The following is a 17239-nucleotide window of genomic DNA, read 5'->3' as shown; positions in this document are numbered from 1 at the left end:
GGGCCTATATTCCAAATCATCGTCTAACTATCGAATTTTTGAGAAAAACTTGAAAAAAATCGCTACAAGACCTCAAAAATCTATTTTGCGTGAACCACTGTGCAAAAATGGAAAAAGTTGATACTTTGAAACCGGTGTCAAACGACAGCTTATGAAGTCGAGTTTCTAATCCAAAAGGGCCTATATTCCAAATAATCGTCTAACTATCGAATTTTTCAAAAAAACTTCAAAAAATTCGCTACAAGACCTCAAAAATCTATTTTGTGTGAACCACTGTGCAAAAATGGAAAAAGTTGATACTTTGAAACCGGTGTCAAACGACAGCTTATGAAGTCTAGTTTCTAATCCAAAAGGGCCTATATTCCAAATCATCGTCTAACTATCGAATTTTTGAGAAAAACTTGAAAAAAATCGCTACAAGACCTCAAAAATCTATTTTGTGTGAACCACTGTGCAAAAATGGAAAAAGTTGATACTTTGAAACCGGTGTCAAACGACAGCTTATGAAGTCTAGTTTCTAATCCAAAAGGGCCTATATTCCAAATAATCGTCTAACTATCGAATTTTTCAAAAAAACTTCAAAAAATTCGCTGCAAGACCTCAAAAATCTATTTTGTGTGAACCACTGTGCAAAAATGGAAAAAGTTGATACTTTGAAACCGGTGTCAAACGACAGCTTATGAAGTCTAGTTTCTAAGCCAAAAGGGCTTATATTCCAAATAATCGTCTAACTATCGAATTTTTGAGAAAAACTTGAAAAAAATCGCTACAAGACCTCAAAAATCTATTTTGTGTGAACCACTGTGCAAAAATGGAAAAAGTTGATACTTTGAAACCGGTGTCAAACGACAGCTTATGAAGTCTAGTTTCTAATCCAAAAGGGCCTATATTCCAAATCATCGTCTAACTATCGAATTTTTGAGAAAAACTTGAAAAAAATCGCTACAAGACCTCAAAAATCTATTTTGTGTGAACCACTGTGCAAAAATGGAAAAAGTTGATACTTTGAAACCGGTGTCAAACGACAGCTTATGAAGTCTAGTTTCTAATCCAAAAGGGCCTATATTCCAAATAATCGTCTAACTATCGAATTTTTCAAAAAAACTTCAAAAAATTCGCTGCAAGACCTCAAAAATCTATTTTGTGTGAACCACTGTGCAAAAATGGAAAAAGTTGATACTTTGAAACCGGTGTCAAACGACAGCTTATGAAGTCTAGTTTCTAATCCAAAAGGGCCTATATTCCAAATCATCGTCTAACTATCGATTTTTTGAGAAAAACTTGAAAAAAATCGCTACAAGACCTCAAAAATCTATTTTGTGTGAACCACTGTGCAAAAATGGAAAAAGTTGATACTTTGAAACCGGTGTCAAACGACAGCTTATGAAGTCTAGTTTCTAATCCAAAAGGGCCTATATTCCAAATAATCGTCTAACTATCGAATTTTTGAGAAAAACTTGAAAAAAATCGCTACAAGACCTCAAAAATCTATTTTGTGTGAACCACTGTGCAAAAATGGAAAAAGTTGATACTTTGAAACCGGTGTCAAACGACAGCTTATGAAGTCTAGTTTCTAATCCAAAAGGGCCTATATTCCAAATAATCGTCTAACTATCGAATTTTTCAAAAAAACTTCAAAAAATTCGCTACAAGACCTCAAAAATCTATTTTGTGTGAACCACTGTGCAAAAATGGAAAAAGTTGATACTTTGAAACCGGTGTCAAACGACAGCTTATGAAGTCTAGTTTCTAAGTCAAAAGGGCTTATATTCCAAATAATCGTCTAACTATCGAATTTTTGAGAAAAACTTGAAAAAAATCGCTACAAGACCTCAAAAATCTATTTTGTGTGAACCACTGTGCAAAAATGGAAAAAGTTGATACTTTGAAACCGGTGTCAAACTACAGCTTATGAAGTCTAGTTTCTAAGCCAAAAGGGCTTATATTCCAAATAATCGTCTAACTATCGAATTTTTGAGAAAAACTTGAAAAAAATCGCTACAAGACCTCAAAAATCTATTTTGTGTGAACCACTGTGCAAAAATGGAAAAAGTTGATACTTTGAAACCGGTGTCAAACGACAGCTTATGAAGTCTAGTTTCTAATCCAAAAGGGCCTATATTCCAAATCATCGTCTAACTATCGATTTTTTGAGAAAAACTTGAAAAAAATCGCTACAAGACCTCAAAAATCTATTTTGTGTGAACCACTGTGCAAAAATGGAAAAAGTTGATACTTTGAAACCGGTGTCAAACGACAGCTTATGAAGTCTAGTTTCTAATCCAAAAGGGCCTATATTCCAAATAATCGTCTAACTATCGAATTTTTGAGAAAAACTTGAAAAAAATCGCTACAAGACCTCAAAAATCTATTTTGCGTGAACCACTGTGCAAAAATGGAAAAAGTTGATACTTTGAAACCGGTGTCAAACGACAGCTTATGAAGTCTAGTTTCTAATCCAAAAGGGCCTATATTCCAAATAATCGTCTAACTATCGAATTTTTCAAAAAAACTTCAAAAAATTCGCTACAAGACCTCAAAAATCTATTTTGTGTGAACCACTGTGCAAAAATGGAAAAAGTTGATACTTTGAAACCGGTGTCAAACGACAGCTTATGAAGTCTAGTTTCTAATCCAAAAGGGCCTATATTCCAAATCATCGTCTAACTATCGATTTTTTGAGAAAAACTTGAAAAAAATCGCTACAAGACCTCAAAAATCTATTTTGTGTGAACCACTGTGCAAAAATGGAAAAAGTTGATACTTTGAAACCGGTGTCAAACGACAGCTTATGAAGTCTAGTTTCTAATCCAAAAGGGCCTATATTCCAAATAATCGTCTAACTATCGAATTTTTGAGAAAAACTTGAAAAAAATCGCTACAAGACCTCAAAAATCTATTTTGCGTGAACCACTGTGCAAAAATGGAAAAAGTTGATACTTTGAAACCGGTGTCAAACGACAGCTTATGAAGTCTAGTTTCTAATCCAAAAGGGCCTATATTCCAAATAATCGTCTAACTATCGAATTTTTCAAAAAAACTTCAAAAAATTCGCTACAAGACCTCAAAAATCTATTTTGTGTGAACCACTGTGCAAAAATGGAAAAAGTTGATACTTTGAAACCGGTGTCAAACGACAGCTTATGAAGTCTAGTTTCTAAGTCAAAAGGGCTTATATTCCAAATAATCGTCTAACTATCGAATTTTTGAGAAAAACTTGAAAAAAATCGCTACAAGACCTCAAAAATCTATTTTGTGTGAACCACTGTGCAAAAATGGAAAAAGTTGATACTTTGAAACCGGTGTCAAACTACAGCTTATGAAGTCTAGTTTCTAAGCCAAAAGGGCTTATATTCCAAATAATCGTCTAACTATCGAATTTTTGAGAAAAACTTGAAAAAAATCGCTACAAGACCTCAAAAATCTATTTTGCGTGAACCACTGTGCAAAAATGGAAAAAGTTGATACTTTGAAACCGGTGTCAAACGACAGCTTATGAAGTCTAGTTTCTAATCCAAAAGGGCCTATATTCCAAATCATCGTCTAACTATCGATTTTTTGAGAAAAACTTGAAAAAAATCGCTACAAGACCTCAAAAATCTATTTTGTGTGAACCACTGTGCAAAAATGGAAAAAGTTGATACTTTGAAACCGGTGTCAAACGACAGCTTATGAAGTCTAGTTTCTAATCCAAAAGGGCCTATATTCCAAATAATCGTCTAACTATCGAATTTTTGAGAAAAACTTGAAAAAAATCGCTACAAGACCTCAAAAATCTATTTTGTGTGAACCACTGTGCAAAAATGGAAAAAGTTGATACTTTGAAACCGGTGTCAAACGACAGCTTATGAAGTCTAGTTTCTAATCCAAAAGGGCCTATATTCCAAATCATCGTCTAACTATCGAATTTTTGAGAAAAACTTGAAAAAAATCGCTACAAGACCTCAGTGGTTCACACAAAATAGATTTTTGAGGTCTTGTAGCGATTTTTTTCAAGTTTTTCTCAAAAATTCGATAGTTAGACGATTATTTGGAATATAAGCCCTTTTGGCTTAGAAACTAGACTTCATAAGCTGTCGTTTGACACCGGTTTCAAAGTATCAACTTTTTCCATTTTTGCACAGTGGTTCACACAAAATAGATTTTTGAGGTCTTGTAGCGATTTTTTTCAAGTTTTTCTCAAAAATTCGATAGTTAGACGATTATTTGGAATATAAGCCCTTTTGGCTTAGAAACTAGACTTCATAAGCTGTCGTTTGACACCGGTTTCAAAGTATCAACTTTTTCCATTTTTGCACAGTGGTTCACACAAAATATATTTTTGAGGTCTTGCAGCGAATTTTTTGAAGTTTTTTTGAAAAATTCGATAGTTAGACGATTATTTGGAATATAGGCCCTTTTGGATTAGAAACTAGACTTCATAAGCTGTCGTTTGACACCGGTTTCAAAGTATCAACTTTTTCCATTTTTGCACAGTGGTTCACACAAAATAGATTTTTGAGGTCTTGTAGCGATTTTTTTCAAGTTTTTCTCAAAAATTCGATAGTTAGACGATGATTTGGAATATAGGCCCTTTTGGATTAGAAACTAGACTTCATAAGCTGTCGTTTGACACCGGTTTCAAAGTATCAACTTTTTCCATTTTTGCACAGTGGTTCACACAAAATAGATTTTTGAGGTCTTGTAGCGATTTTTTTCAAGTTTTTCTCAAAAATTCGATAGTTAGACGATGATTTGGAATATAGGCCCTTTTGGATTAGAAACTAGACTTCATAAGCTGTCGTTTGACACCGGTTTCAAAGTATCAACTTTTTCCATTTTTGCACAGTGGTTCACACAAAATAGATTTTTGAGGTCTTGTAGCGAATTTTTTGAAGTTTTTTTGAAAAATTCGATAGTTAGACGATTATTTGGAATATAGGCCCTTTTGGATTAGAAACTCGACTTCATAAGCTGTCGTTTGACACCGGTTTCAAAGTATCAACTTTTTCCATTTTTGCACAGTGGTTCACGCAAAATAGATTTTTGAGGTCTTGTAGCGATTTTTTCAATTTTTTCTCAAAAATTCGATAGTTAGACGATTATTTGGAATATAGGCCCTTTTGGATTAGAAACTAGACTTCATAAGCTGTCGTTTGACACCGGTTTCAAAGTATCAACTTTTTCCATTTTTGCACAGTGGTTCACGCAAAATAGATTTTTGAGGTCTTGTAGCGATTTTTTTCAAGTTTTTCTCAAAAATTCGATAGTTAGACGATGATTTGGAATATAGGCCCTTTTGGATTAGAAACTAGACTTCATAAGCTGTCGTTTGACACCGGTTTCAAAGTATCAACTTTTTCCATTTTTGCACAGTGGTTCACACAAAATAGATTTTTGAGGTCTTGTAGCGAATTTTTTGAAGTTTTTCTCAAAAATTCGATAGTTAGACGATGATTTGGAATATAGGCCCTTTTGGATTAGAAACTAGACTTCATAAGCTGTCGTTTGACACCGGTTTCAAAGTATCAACTTTTTCCATTTTTGCACAGTGGTTCACACAAAATAGATTTTTGAGGTCTTGTAGCGAATTTTTTGAAGTTTTTCTCAAAAATTCGATAGTTAGACGATGATTTGGAATATAGGCCCTTTTGGATTAGAAACTAGACTTCATAAGCTGTCGTTTGACACCGGTTTCAAAGTATCAACTTTTTCCATTTTTGCACAGTGGTTCACACAAAATAGATTTTTGAGGTCTTGTAGCGATTTTTTTCAAGTTTTTCTCAAAAATTCGATAGTTAGACGATTATTTGGAATATAGGCCCTTTTGGATTAGAAACTAGACTTCATAAGCTGTCGTTTGACACCGGTTTCAAAGTATCAACTTTTTCCATTTTTGCACAGTGGTTCACACAAAATAGATTTTTGAGGTCTTGTAGCGATTTTTTTCAAGTTTTTCTCAAAAATTCGATAGTTAGACGATGATTTGGAATATAGGCCCTTTTGGATTAGAAACTAGACTTCATAAGCTGTCGTTTGACACCGGTTTCAAAGTATCAACTTTTTCCATTTTTGCACAGTGGTTCACACAAAATAGATTTTTGAGGTCTTGTAGCGAATTTTTTGAAGTTTTTTTGAAAAATTCGATAGTTAGACGATTATTTGGAATATAGGCCCTTTTGGATTAGAAACTCGACTTCATAAGCTGTCGTTTGACACCGGTTTCAAAGTATCAACTTTTTCCATTTTTGCACAGTGGTTCACGCAAAATAGATTTTTGAGGTCTTGTAGCGATTTTTTTCAAGTTTTTCTCAAAAATTCGATAGTTAGACGATGATTTGGAATATAGGCCCTTTTGGATTAGAAACTAGACTTCATAAGCTGTCGTTTGACACCGGTTTCAAAGTATCAACTTTTTCCATTTTTGCACAGTGGTTCACGCAAAATAGATTTTTGAGGTCTTGTAGCGATTTTTTTCAAGTTTTTCTCAAAAATTCGATAGTTAGACGATGATTTGGAATATAAGCCCTTTTGGATTAGAAACTAGACTTCATAAGCTGTAGTTTGACACCGGTTTCAAAGTATCAACTTTTTCCATTTTTGCACAGTGGTTCACACAAAATAGATTTTTGAGGTCTTGTAGCGATTTTTTTCAAGTTTTTCTCAAAAATTCGATAGTTAGACGATTATTTGGAATATAAGCCCTTTTGGCTTAGAAACTAGACTTCATAAGCTGTCGTTTGACACCGGTTTCAAAGTATCAACTTTTTCCATTTTTGCACAGTGGTTCACACAAAATAGATTTTTGAGGTCTTGTAGCGAATTTTTTGAAGTTTTTCTCAAAAATTCGATAGTTAGACGATGATTTGGAATATAGGCCCTTTTGGATTATAAACTAGACTTCATAAGCTGTCGTTTGACACCGGTTTCAAAGTATCAACTTTTTCCATTTTTGCACAGTGGTTCACGCAAAATAGATTTTTGAGGTCTTGTAGCGATTTTTTTCAAGTTTTTCTCAAAAATTCGATAGTTAGACGATGATTTGGAATATAGGCCCTTTTGGATTAGAAACTAGACTTCATAAGCTGTCGTTTGACACCGGTTTCAAAGTATCAACTTTTTCCATTTTTGCACAGTGGTTCACGCAAAATAGATTTTTGAGGTCTTGTAGCGATTTTTTCAAGTTTTTTTGAAAAATTCGATAGTTAGACGATTATTTGGAAAATATGTGCATATGTATAAGAAACTAGGCTTCCCTTGCTCTCATTTGAGACCGGTCTCATCGCCTTACTATTTTCCATTTGTGCACAGTGGATCAATCAATTTTACAATCTTCTTTATCTTGTTAGTACGTCTTGCGGTTATTGAGGGAACTAAATTTTAATGTTGGATCACCTTATTATTTTCTAGATCTTTTTTTGGTTTTTTGTGTTTTGAAATTTCCTTTTTATGAACAAATCCTTTTTTTTTATTAATTAATTGCCTACAAAGTTCCTTAACAGTGCTCTGCTAATGGCAGTAACAGAGGACTGTTAAGTCAGTGGTTTGTGTCTCCACTAGTTAAATTCGGAATTTATCTTCACTCACATTCCGTCCGTCTGTCCGTCTGTCTGTTGAAATCACGCTACAGTCTTTAAAAATAGAGATATCGAGCTGAAACTTTGCCCAGATTCTTTTTTTGTCCATAAGCAGGTTTAGCTCGAAGATGGGCTATATCGGACTTTATCTTGATATAGCCCCCATATAGACCGATCCGCCGATTTAGGGTCTTAGGCCCATAAAAGTCACATTTATTATCTGATTTTGCTGAAATTTGGGACAATGAGTTGTGTTAGGCCCTTCGACATCTCTCGTCAATTTGGCCTAGATCGGTTAAGATTTGGATATAGCTGCCATATAGACCGATCCGCCGATTTAGGGTCTTAGGCCCATAATAAAAGTCACATTTATTATCTGATTTTGCTGAAATTTGGGACAGTGAGTTGTGTTAGGTCCTTCGACATCTCTCGTCAATTTGGCCTAGATCGGTTCAGATTTGGATATAGCTGCCATATAGACCGATCCTCCGATTTAGGGTCTAAGGCCCATAAAAGCCACATTTATTGTCCGATTTCGACGAAATTTGGGACAGTGAGTTTTCTTAGGCCCATCAACATCTTCCTTCAATTTGGCCCTGATCGGTTCAGATTTGGATATAGCTGCCATATAGACCGATCTCTCGGTTTTAGGTTTTGGGGTCATAAAAGGCGCATTTATTGTCCGATTTCGACGAAATTTGGGACAGTGAGTTGTCTTAGGCTTTTCGGCATCCGTGTCGTATATGGTTCAGATCGATTTATTTTTAGATATAGCTACTAAAAAGACCAATTTTTTGTTATACTCATTAGAAAAATGACTTGTACTCATTAGTATTTGGTCCGAATCCGGATTTTGATGAAAGATGGTTTACATATATACCCGAGGTGGTGGGTATCCAAAGTTCGGTTTGGATACCCACATAACGCCTTTTTACTTGTTTTTGAATAATTCCTACGAAAAATCCGCTTGAGGTCTACAATATCTATCCTGGTCTTGGGGATTTTCGACGTTTAAATTTATTTTGTTGAAATATTGGCTTTGTAAATATTTTGCGAAGGCATTTGAGGTTCGATTTTCATTTTGATACATGATTTAGATTGGTGACAAAATTTACAACAACGGTACCACTAAGAGTGACCAAATCCGTATCGGCACGGATTATCGATGACCGATTGTCACATTATTTTATGCTTTGCTTATTGAGATCAAAAGGAGACAAATGGATATTAAGGGTTTGAAAAAAGTACATTTTGTTTTTTAGGATACTTTAATGTAAACTTATAGGATTGGAAAAAAATAAAATATTTCTTTTTGTCATTTCTATTAAAGGTTTAGGTTACGTGCTTCCATTACGGATAAAAAAATTTTACGAAATATTTTAAACATTAAAAAAATTAATTATTAAAATATTAACTCAACAGCATAACAAAGTTGTGATATATCTACCAAGGCGGCAGCTTTATGAAGTTGTAATGTTAACAACCTCAGTTAACATAATATTAGCTTGCCTCATAAAAAAAAGCTAAGGTCTTTTTTGTAACAATTACCGTCTTATAATACAGTGGTGATTAAAACTATATGACAGTTTAGACAACTTATGGTCTTCTTACATATGAGCCTCTTCTGTTAGTTATGTCTTACACATTCAGACTTGAATATTTTCAAAACCAACAAGTGGTTGGTTCGTAATGTTTCTTTGGGCTTGTAAACAAGGCCAAGCAATCTTACGCATGTGCTACGTTAACATTTTTAAAATAAAATGTGTGTTAGTTTACTTGGTTTGCCATTATTTTTTACATTTGCGAATTGCGTAAATTTTCATCAACGCAAACGAAAATCAAAATCAAAACCATGGTTTTCGACAAAATCGTTGAACGTTGCTTGTTGCTGCTGCTGCCTATCGATGTTGCATCAAGGCGTGTTAATCTTGAGTTTTTAATGCCTGTGCCTACTATCATGGCTTATCCAATGGCAATTTATAAAAACATATGCTTACATATACAATAAAATGTTTGTATGGTCTTCGTTAAACTTTAGAGATTTCTCGGAAGAATATTTGATTAGAGCGAATAAAGTGAAAAATGTTAAATTGCCAAAAGTATAGCCAGGTCGAAACTAGCTCCAATATAATTCAATTTTCTGATAATCCTCCTGTAGCCTAAATTATTATCGAATTATATCACAACACCAGAAAGAACTAAAAAAGTCTAGGAGAGTGTGTTTAGAAAATAGACTGCCACTCGAACTTAACCTTCCATCACCAAAATTAATATTTTCTAATCTTTATCTCAATGTAGTTTTAATATGTTGTCTTTACAAATTTTAATTTGCTTATTTTTCTCTTTAATCTTTTTTAGATGCCAAGACCATTCTCAAGGGAGTCAGCGGTCGTTTACGATCCGGTGAACTCACTGCTATTATGGGACCATCGGGAGCTGGCAAAAGTACGCTGCTTAACATATTGTCCGGTTATAAGTAAGTTAATCGCCATTTCTCTTATCGCATAATAATTTCATATCAAATGCTACAAGCAGAGCTTTCATTTATAGTGGATATTTTAATCAGTAACAGCATTAGGTTTGAATTTCCTTTCTGAAATCATGTCTGATGTGGATGCACGTTAAGTTCGATGCCCTAGCTTTAAACTGCGGCTGTCAGACTTATGTTCTTGTTGTTGTAGCCACATTTTCATGTGGAGGTGGCGATCCTCGTCAAGCTCCTGTAGGTGAGCAAGCTCCAAAAGGACGGTCCAAAGGACGGATCGCCTCCAGAACATGGTGGCCATTGGTTTTTTAAACCTTTTATACCGGTGTTTTCACCGATTTATTCTGTGAAATGAAAAATACGCCACAACAGGCACGCAATGGACTAGAATAACTGGTGATATGACCGGTAATTTCTGTTAATAGGGGTGACTTTATACCAAACCTTCTGCAGGGTCCCACACAAATAGGTCTCCCGATTTTACTTCTTGAGCCTTTAGAGTTTGTAATTCTTATCTGATTTGGAGGAAATTTTGCACAATGACTTTTACTATGGTATCCAACATCTAAACCAAGTATAGTCTGAAGAGGTCAAAAACATGATACAGCTCCAGGGTGGGCATTGGTTATTTAAAGACGCCAATAACTCGCCTCGTCATATCGAGCATCATAGGCACTCAGTATTTTTGCAAGAGCCGGTGGCGCCCGATCACTCACTAAGACTGCACTGGATACCGCTGATTGTCCGCGACTGCCGTTGCAGCTACTCCGTATGGACAATTCCTCTCTCAGCTAAGCTTCTTGTGACAGCAATGAACACCACACAAATTGGAGATAAATGTTCCAGCCAGTGTGGTGCTCCAGTGTGGTTTTGTGCTCACAGCGCCATCAGGTCAATCCGGTACATACAACCGGCTGCCAGGGACTGCTATATGGTGTTGTGGTCTAGTGGACGGTGCCTCAAAAATACAACTACTAATCAATACTTAGCCACCTGCAACGGCATAGCTGTGAGCACCACACAGGCTGAAACTTTGAGGTCCGATCTGTGTGGTGGTCATCGCTGTCACAAGAAGAATAGTTGCGAGCGTTCACAGGTTGCGGATAGTGGAATGCTTCACATTAAGTAGCTGTAACGGTATCCGCGGACAATCAGTGGTGTCGAGCGGAGAGTCTCAGTGAGAGGTCAGGCGGCACCTGTTCTTGCATAAATACTGAGTGCCTATGATGCTCGATATGACGAGGCGAGTTATTGGTGCCTTTAAATAACCAATGGCCACCCCAGAGCTATATCAGGTTTTTGAACTCTTCGGACTATACTTGGTTCAGATGTTGGAGACCATAGTAGAAGTCATTGTGCAAAATTTCCTCCAAATCAGATAAGCATTGCAAACTCTAAAGGCTCAAGAAGTAACATCGGGAGACCTATTTGTGTGGGACCCTGCAGGATGTTTGGGATAAAGTCACTCCTATTAACAGAAATTACTGGTCATATCACCAGTCATTCTAGTCCATTTTTCTTTTCACAGACTAAACCGGTGAAAATACCGGTATAAAAGTCTTTATGTTGGGGACAGTTCGATTTTTTATAAGTACGCATTCGTTGTTTTTGGTCCTGTTCTTATTGTTTACGCATCGTATGGCAATTTTTTTCTGTCTGCTTCGAACAAAACATACTAAAATAAGTAGAAGCGTGCTAAGTTCGGCCAGGACGAATCTTATATACCCTCCACCATGGATCGCATTTGTCGAGTTCTTTTTCCGGTATTTGTTTTTAGGCAAACAAGGGATAAAGGAGCTATATCAAGTTGTGGTCCGATTCTTTTTATTATTGAATTAAATGTTGGGGTCCATAGTAGACATCATTGTATAAATTTTCAGCCCATTACGGGCTCAAGAAGTAAAATAGAGAGATTGGTTTATATGGGAGCTGTATCAGGCTATAGACAGATTTGACCATATTTGACACGTATGTAAAAGGTCTTGGGAGAGGCCGTTGTACAAAATATCAGCCAAATCGGATAATAATTACGCCCTCTGGAGGCCAAGAAATCAAGATCCCAGATCGATCTAAATGGCAGCTATATCAGGTTATATATCGATTTGAACCATATATGGCAAAGTTGATAGAAGTCATAACAAAACACGTCATGCAAAATTTCAGCCAAGAGAAGTCAAGATTCAAGATCGGTTTATATGGCAGCTATATCAGGTTACGTACAGATTTGAACCATATTTAACACAGTTGTTGAAAGTCATAACTTAACACGTCATGCAAAATTTCAGTCAAATCGGATAGGAATTGCGCCCTCTTGACGCCCAAAATCAAGACCCCAGATAGGTTTATATGATAGATATATCAGGTTATGGACCGATTTCACCCACACTCAGCACAGTTGTTGGAAAAATTTCAGCCAATCGGTTAAGAACTGTGCCCTCTACTGGCTCAAGAAGTCAAGATCCAAAATCGATTTATATGACAGCTATATCAAAACATGGGCGAATATAGCCCATTGACAATCTTAACCCAAGTATTTGTTCAAAATTTCAAGCGGCTAGCTTTACTCCTTTCAAAGTTAGCGTACTTTCGACTGACAGACGGACGGGCGGACAGACGGATGGACACGACTAGATCGACTTAAAATGTCAAAACGATCAAGAATATCTATACCTTATGGGGTCTAAGACAAATATTTTGAAGAGTTACAAACAGAATGACGAAATTAGTATATCCCCTATGTACCCTATGGTGCAGGGTATAACGAGGTGTATGCCGATTTGATGGCACCTTGCTTGACTTTAGTCCCCATATTCTTGATTTCACAAACAGAATGTTTTTCTTTATCAGTTTTTCGGTTATCAACCTTTTTTACGACAGGGGTTCAATAAAGTCTATTTTCTTTAAGTATAGCCTTGCACAAGGCAAGTAAATATAACAAAGAAAATAACAAAAAAAAACATTTTGTTTCGAGAACATTGTTAAGAAAGCAGGCCATTGCAAAACTACAAGTATATTGGCAATGTACAATGCGGTCAATTTCACAACGGGACATATATAGGAAAAGTTTTTTTTTTTTTGAAGAATATTTTATAACAGTGAACTGTGAAAGTAATTACGGATTTTTTAAAAGAAAGTAAATGCATTTTTAATAAAACTTAGAATGAACTTTAATCAAATATACTTTTTTTACACTTTTTTTCTTAAGCAAGCTAAAAGTAACAGCTGATAACTGACAGAAGAAAGAATGCAATTACAGAGTCACAAGCTGTGAAAAAATTTGTCAACGCCGACTATATGAATAATCCGCAATTACTTTTTGGGCAACCCAATATAAATTTATTTACAACACCAGCATAGGGCGAACCTTAAAATATACTGGACGACATCTTTTCCCCACTGGATTTAGTCACTATCGTCTGTCTTAAGTTGTTTATATACTCTTAAACTTGGGAACTTCTTCATTCCCTTAGTAATACTTCCGACATATAGTCTAACTCCCTACTAGGTATTTATGTTTGACAACTATATAATTTTAAGTCGATTTAGTAATGTCTGTCTATCTTTCAAAATAATGGGATTAACCTATCTGCGAGGAACTTGGAATATCAGCCATATTGGACATAAGTCAAGTCATCTAGCTGCTCAAGAAATCAATTCGAAAGACCACTTTGCTTAAAATAATATTGAAAAAGGTTTTTTTTACTCTGAAGTGTTAGAAGGGTTCAAACACCCTAACAACGCAATGCTTCAAAATAATGCCAACGAATTATGGACTTTATATTGACAAGCGAGCATCCTCTAAGTTTAACAACTTCAAAGTACAAAGAGAGAAACAACTTTATAATTTCTTTCTACCTGCGAACATGAGAAAAGGCAATACGAAACAAAGCAACAATTAACTTTGTATTTAATTACCAGGTTCAAGCGAAATTTTCGAATCTTAACAAAAATGAAAGTCACAGTGAATGCGTGCTGGGATTGAAGTCCAAATTCCCATGAAAAGACAAGAAAACATTAACCAGAAATGATAAGAAACGCACGTTGTTTTCTTTTACGATTATATATAGATATAGATATACTATGATAAATTTTCATGGCTAAATAAATGTCAAGTAGTGGAAATTAACAATTACCAAAGTCAAAAATATTAAGTAGCGATATCATATAGCCAGCTAGAAGGTGGATGGAGACAACCATGGCAATGGCATTCATAGTCATGTTATTTGTAATTACATTGAGGGGTTACCAGGTGAATTAAATATTTTCATAATGTTTCCTTAATTGTTTTTAAAAATACATAATTAAATTGAAATGTCCTTCAAAGATCACTGAGGCATGTAAAAGTTATAATCAGCTACACTGTCAATGATAGAGACTCCAATGATTGATAGAGACAAATAATTTTAATTCTTTTCTTAGTTTTCCAAGGCGCCATTTGTATTAGAAAAATGAATCGCATATGTCAAATTCTTTGGCCGATATCTCCTTATAGACAAACAAAGGATAGTGTTTAAGAATTGCTATGCTATTTCAGCTATGCCAAGATATGAATAGATTAGGGCCATACTTGGTTTGGCTGTTGGAGAACAAAGTGAACATTGTGCAATATTTCAGCCAAATCCAATACGAATTGAGCCCTAAGTGGTTCAAGAAATAAAATTAGGAGACCTGTTTATATGGGAGCTATATAAGCTCCGATTCAGGCCATATTTAATACGTATGTTAAAGGTCATACAAAAAGTAGTTGTCCAACATTTCAGCCAAATTGAATAAGAATTGCTCTTTATAGAAGCTCAAGAAGTATAATCGGAAATCGGTTTATATTGGAGCAATATCAGGTCGTTGTTGATGGTCAAACCAAAAAACCTCATGTCAAATTTCAGCCAAATCGGTTAATAAGTACGCCCTCTAGAGACTCACGAAGTCAAAATGCGAGATAGGCTTATAAGGGAGCTTTATCAGGTAATGACATTTCATGCAAAATTTCAGCCAAATCGGATAATAATTGAGCCCTCTAGGGGCTCAAGAAGTTAAAATCCGAAAACAGTTTGTATGGGAGCTACATCAGATTATGAACCGATTTAGAACATACTTGACACAGTTGTTGATGGTCAAACCAAAACACAGAAATTCAATTGCAGAAATTCATTCAAATTGCACCCTCTATCGGCTCAAGAAATCAAGATCCGAAATCGGTATATATGGGAGCTATATCAGGTTACAAAACGATTTGAACCAAACTTGGCACAATTGTTGATGGTCAAACCAACACACTTAAAGCTAAATTTCAGCCAAATCGGATAATAATTCCGCCCTCTAGCAGCTCAAGAAATCAAGATCAGAAATCGGTTTATATAGCAGCTATATCAGGTTACGAACCGATTTGGCACAGTTATTGATGGTTAAACCAAAACACTTCATGCAAAATATCAGCCAAATCGGTTCAGAATTGCACGCTGTAGAGGATCAAGAAGTCAAGATCCGATATGGTGGACAGACAGACGGACAGGACTAGATTGTCTTACAACCTCATGACTATCAAGAGACACAAGAAGTCAAATCGGGAGATCGGTTTATATCGGTGCTATATCAGGTTATAGACCAATTTGACTATACCTGGCATATTTGTTGGAAGCCATAAGAAGATGAGACGTCCAAACTTTCAGCCAAATCGGTTGGTAGTTACGTAAGTTAAATCGGGAGATCGGTTTTTATGAGAACAAGCCATCCTTTGGATCCGGCAAAGTATTGAGCAGTTGGTGGACTTTTTATGTGCCATCCACCAGACTACAACACCATATAGCACTATAGGTCTGACATCTGCAGTACATACCCACATCATGACGCGTGGTTTAAGTCACCATCTTATGCCAATGGTTCTCTTCCTGGTGTACAAGGCAAGAGTTCCCTTTCTTGACCTTTCCAAAATGTTTGATTTAAAGGTAAATTTCCTGTGTTATGTGATTGCAGCTTTATCAGGCTATAGTCTGATTGAGGATTTTACCAGATATTAGATCTTTATGTAACCCGCGGGGCCAAATATGAGGTTCATTGCGATTCCTCAATAGCCTTTCCCTCTTCGATCTAGTTAGATTAACTGGCAACGCCACTGATGCCGCACAGTTCATCAATGTACCACTTTGATGACAGGACAACCAATTTCAATCTTCCTGGCTTCAGTCTTCTTAACTTTTCCAATATCTAGATGAAACAGGTAAAATGGTATTAAGTTTGGTCGGGCTGAACTTTGGATACCCACCACCTCGGATATATATATTAACCACCTTTCGTTATTATACGATAAAAATTCATAATTTTTGATCCGATTTAGTCCGATCTCCACCATATTTAGGAAGGCTATGTAAGGTTCTAACACAAATTATCGTACCAAATTGAAAGTTAAAAAAATGTACCTTTGTGGGCCTAAGGGCAGCTATATCCAAATATAGATCTGAACCATATTGAATACGAATATCGAAGAGCCTGACACAGCCCACTGTGTCCAATTTCAGCGAAATCGAGTTATAAACGTGCTCTTATTGTCCCAAGAAATTAAATCGGGAGATCGATATATTTGGTAGCTACATAATATAGCCCGGTACAAATTTTGAGCGGTCTAACAGAACATATTGTGCTGAATTTTAGCGAAATCGGTTAATTAATTCACTTTTTGTGGGCCTAAAATTTTAAATCGGGAAATCGGTATATATGACAGGTATATCAAAAAGTGGATCAATCTAGACCGATTTTAACAGGTATGTTGAGTAGCATAACACAACTCGCTATACCAAATTTCAGCGAAATCGGAAAACAAATGCGCCTGTTATGGGCCCAACACCTTAAATTGAAAGATCGATCTATATGACAGTTGCTTCCAAAAATAAATCGATCTTAAACATACTCGATACAAATGTCGAGGGGCCTAACGCAACTCATGGTGCCTAATTTCAACAGAATCGGTCAATAAATTCACCTTTTATGAGCCTAAAAACTTACATTGGGAGATCGGAATATATGACAGCTATATCCAAATCTGGGCCGAATTGAGCAGAGATGTCGAAGAGCCTGACACAACACGGTATACGAAATTGATGTGAAATCGGACAATAAATATAATGGGTCCAAAACCTTAAATCGTCTATTATGGGTCCAACACCTTAAATCGAGAGGTCGGTCTATATGGCAACTATATCCAAGT

General features: G+C 35.8%; 1 protein-coding gene across 1 annotated transcript in view; it reads left to right on the top strand.

The window, feature by feature from the left end:
- Positions 1-17239, top strand: part of LOC106087367 (ATP-binding cassette sub-family G member 4) — a 122500-nt gene that overhangs the window by 91700 nt on the left and 13561 nt on the right. Inside the window, exon 3 of the mRNA XM_013252392.2 lies at positions 9915-10032. Coding sequence (XP_013107846.1) covers positions 9915-10032 — 118 coding nt within the window. The remainder of the gene's footprint in view (positions 1-9914; positions 10033-17239) is intronic.

Source organism: Stomoxys calcitrans, chromosome 3 (genome assembly GCF_963082655.1).
Source record: "Stomoxys calcitrans chromosome 3, idStoCalc2.1, whole genome shotgun sequence".
Lineage (NCBI taxonomy): Eukaryota > Metazoa > Arthropoda > Insecta > Diptera > Muscidae > Stomoxys > Stomoxys calcitrans.
The sequence above is the reverse complement of the archived record's forward strand: the minus strand, read 5'-3'. Positions and strand labels throughout refer to the sequence as shown.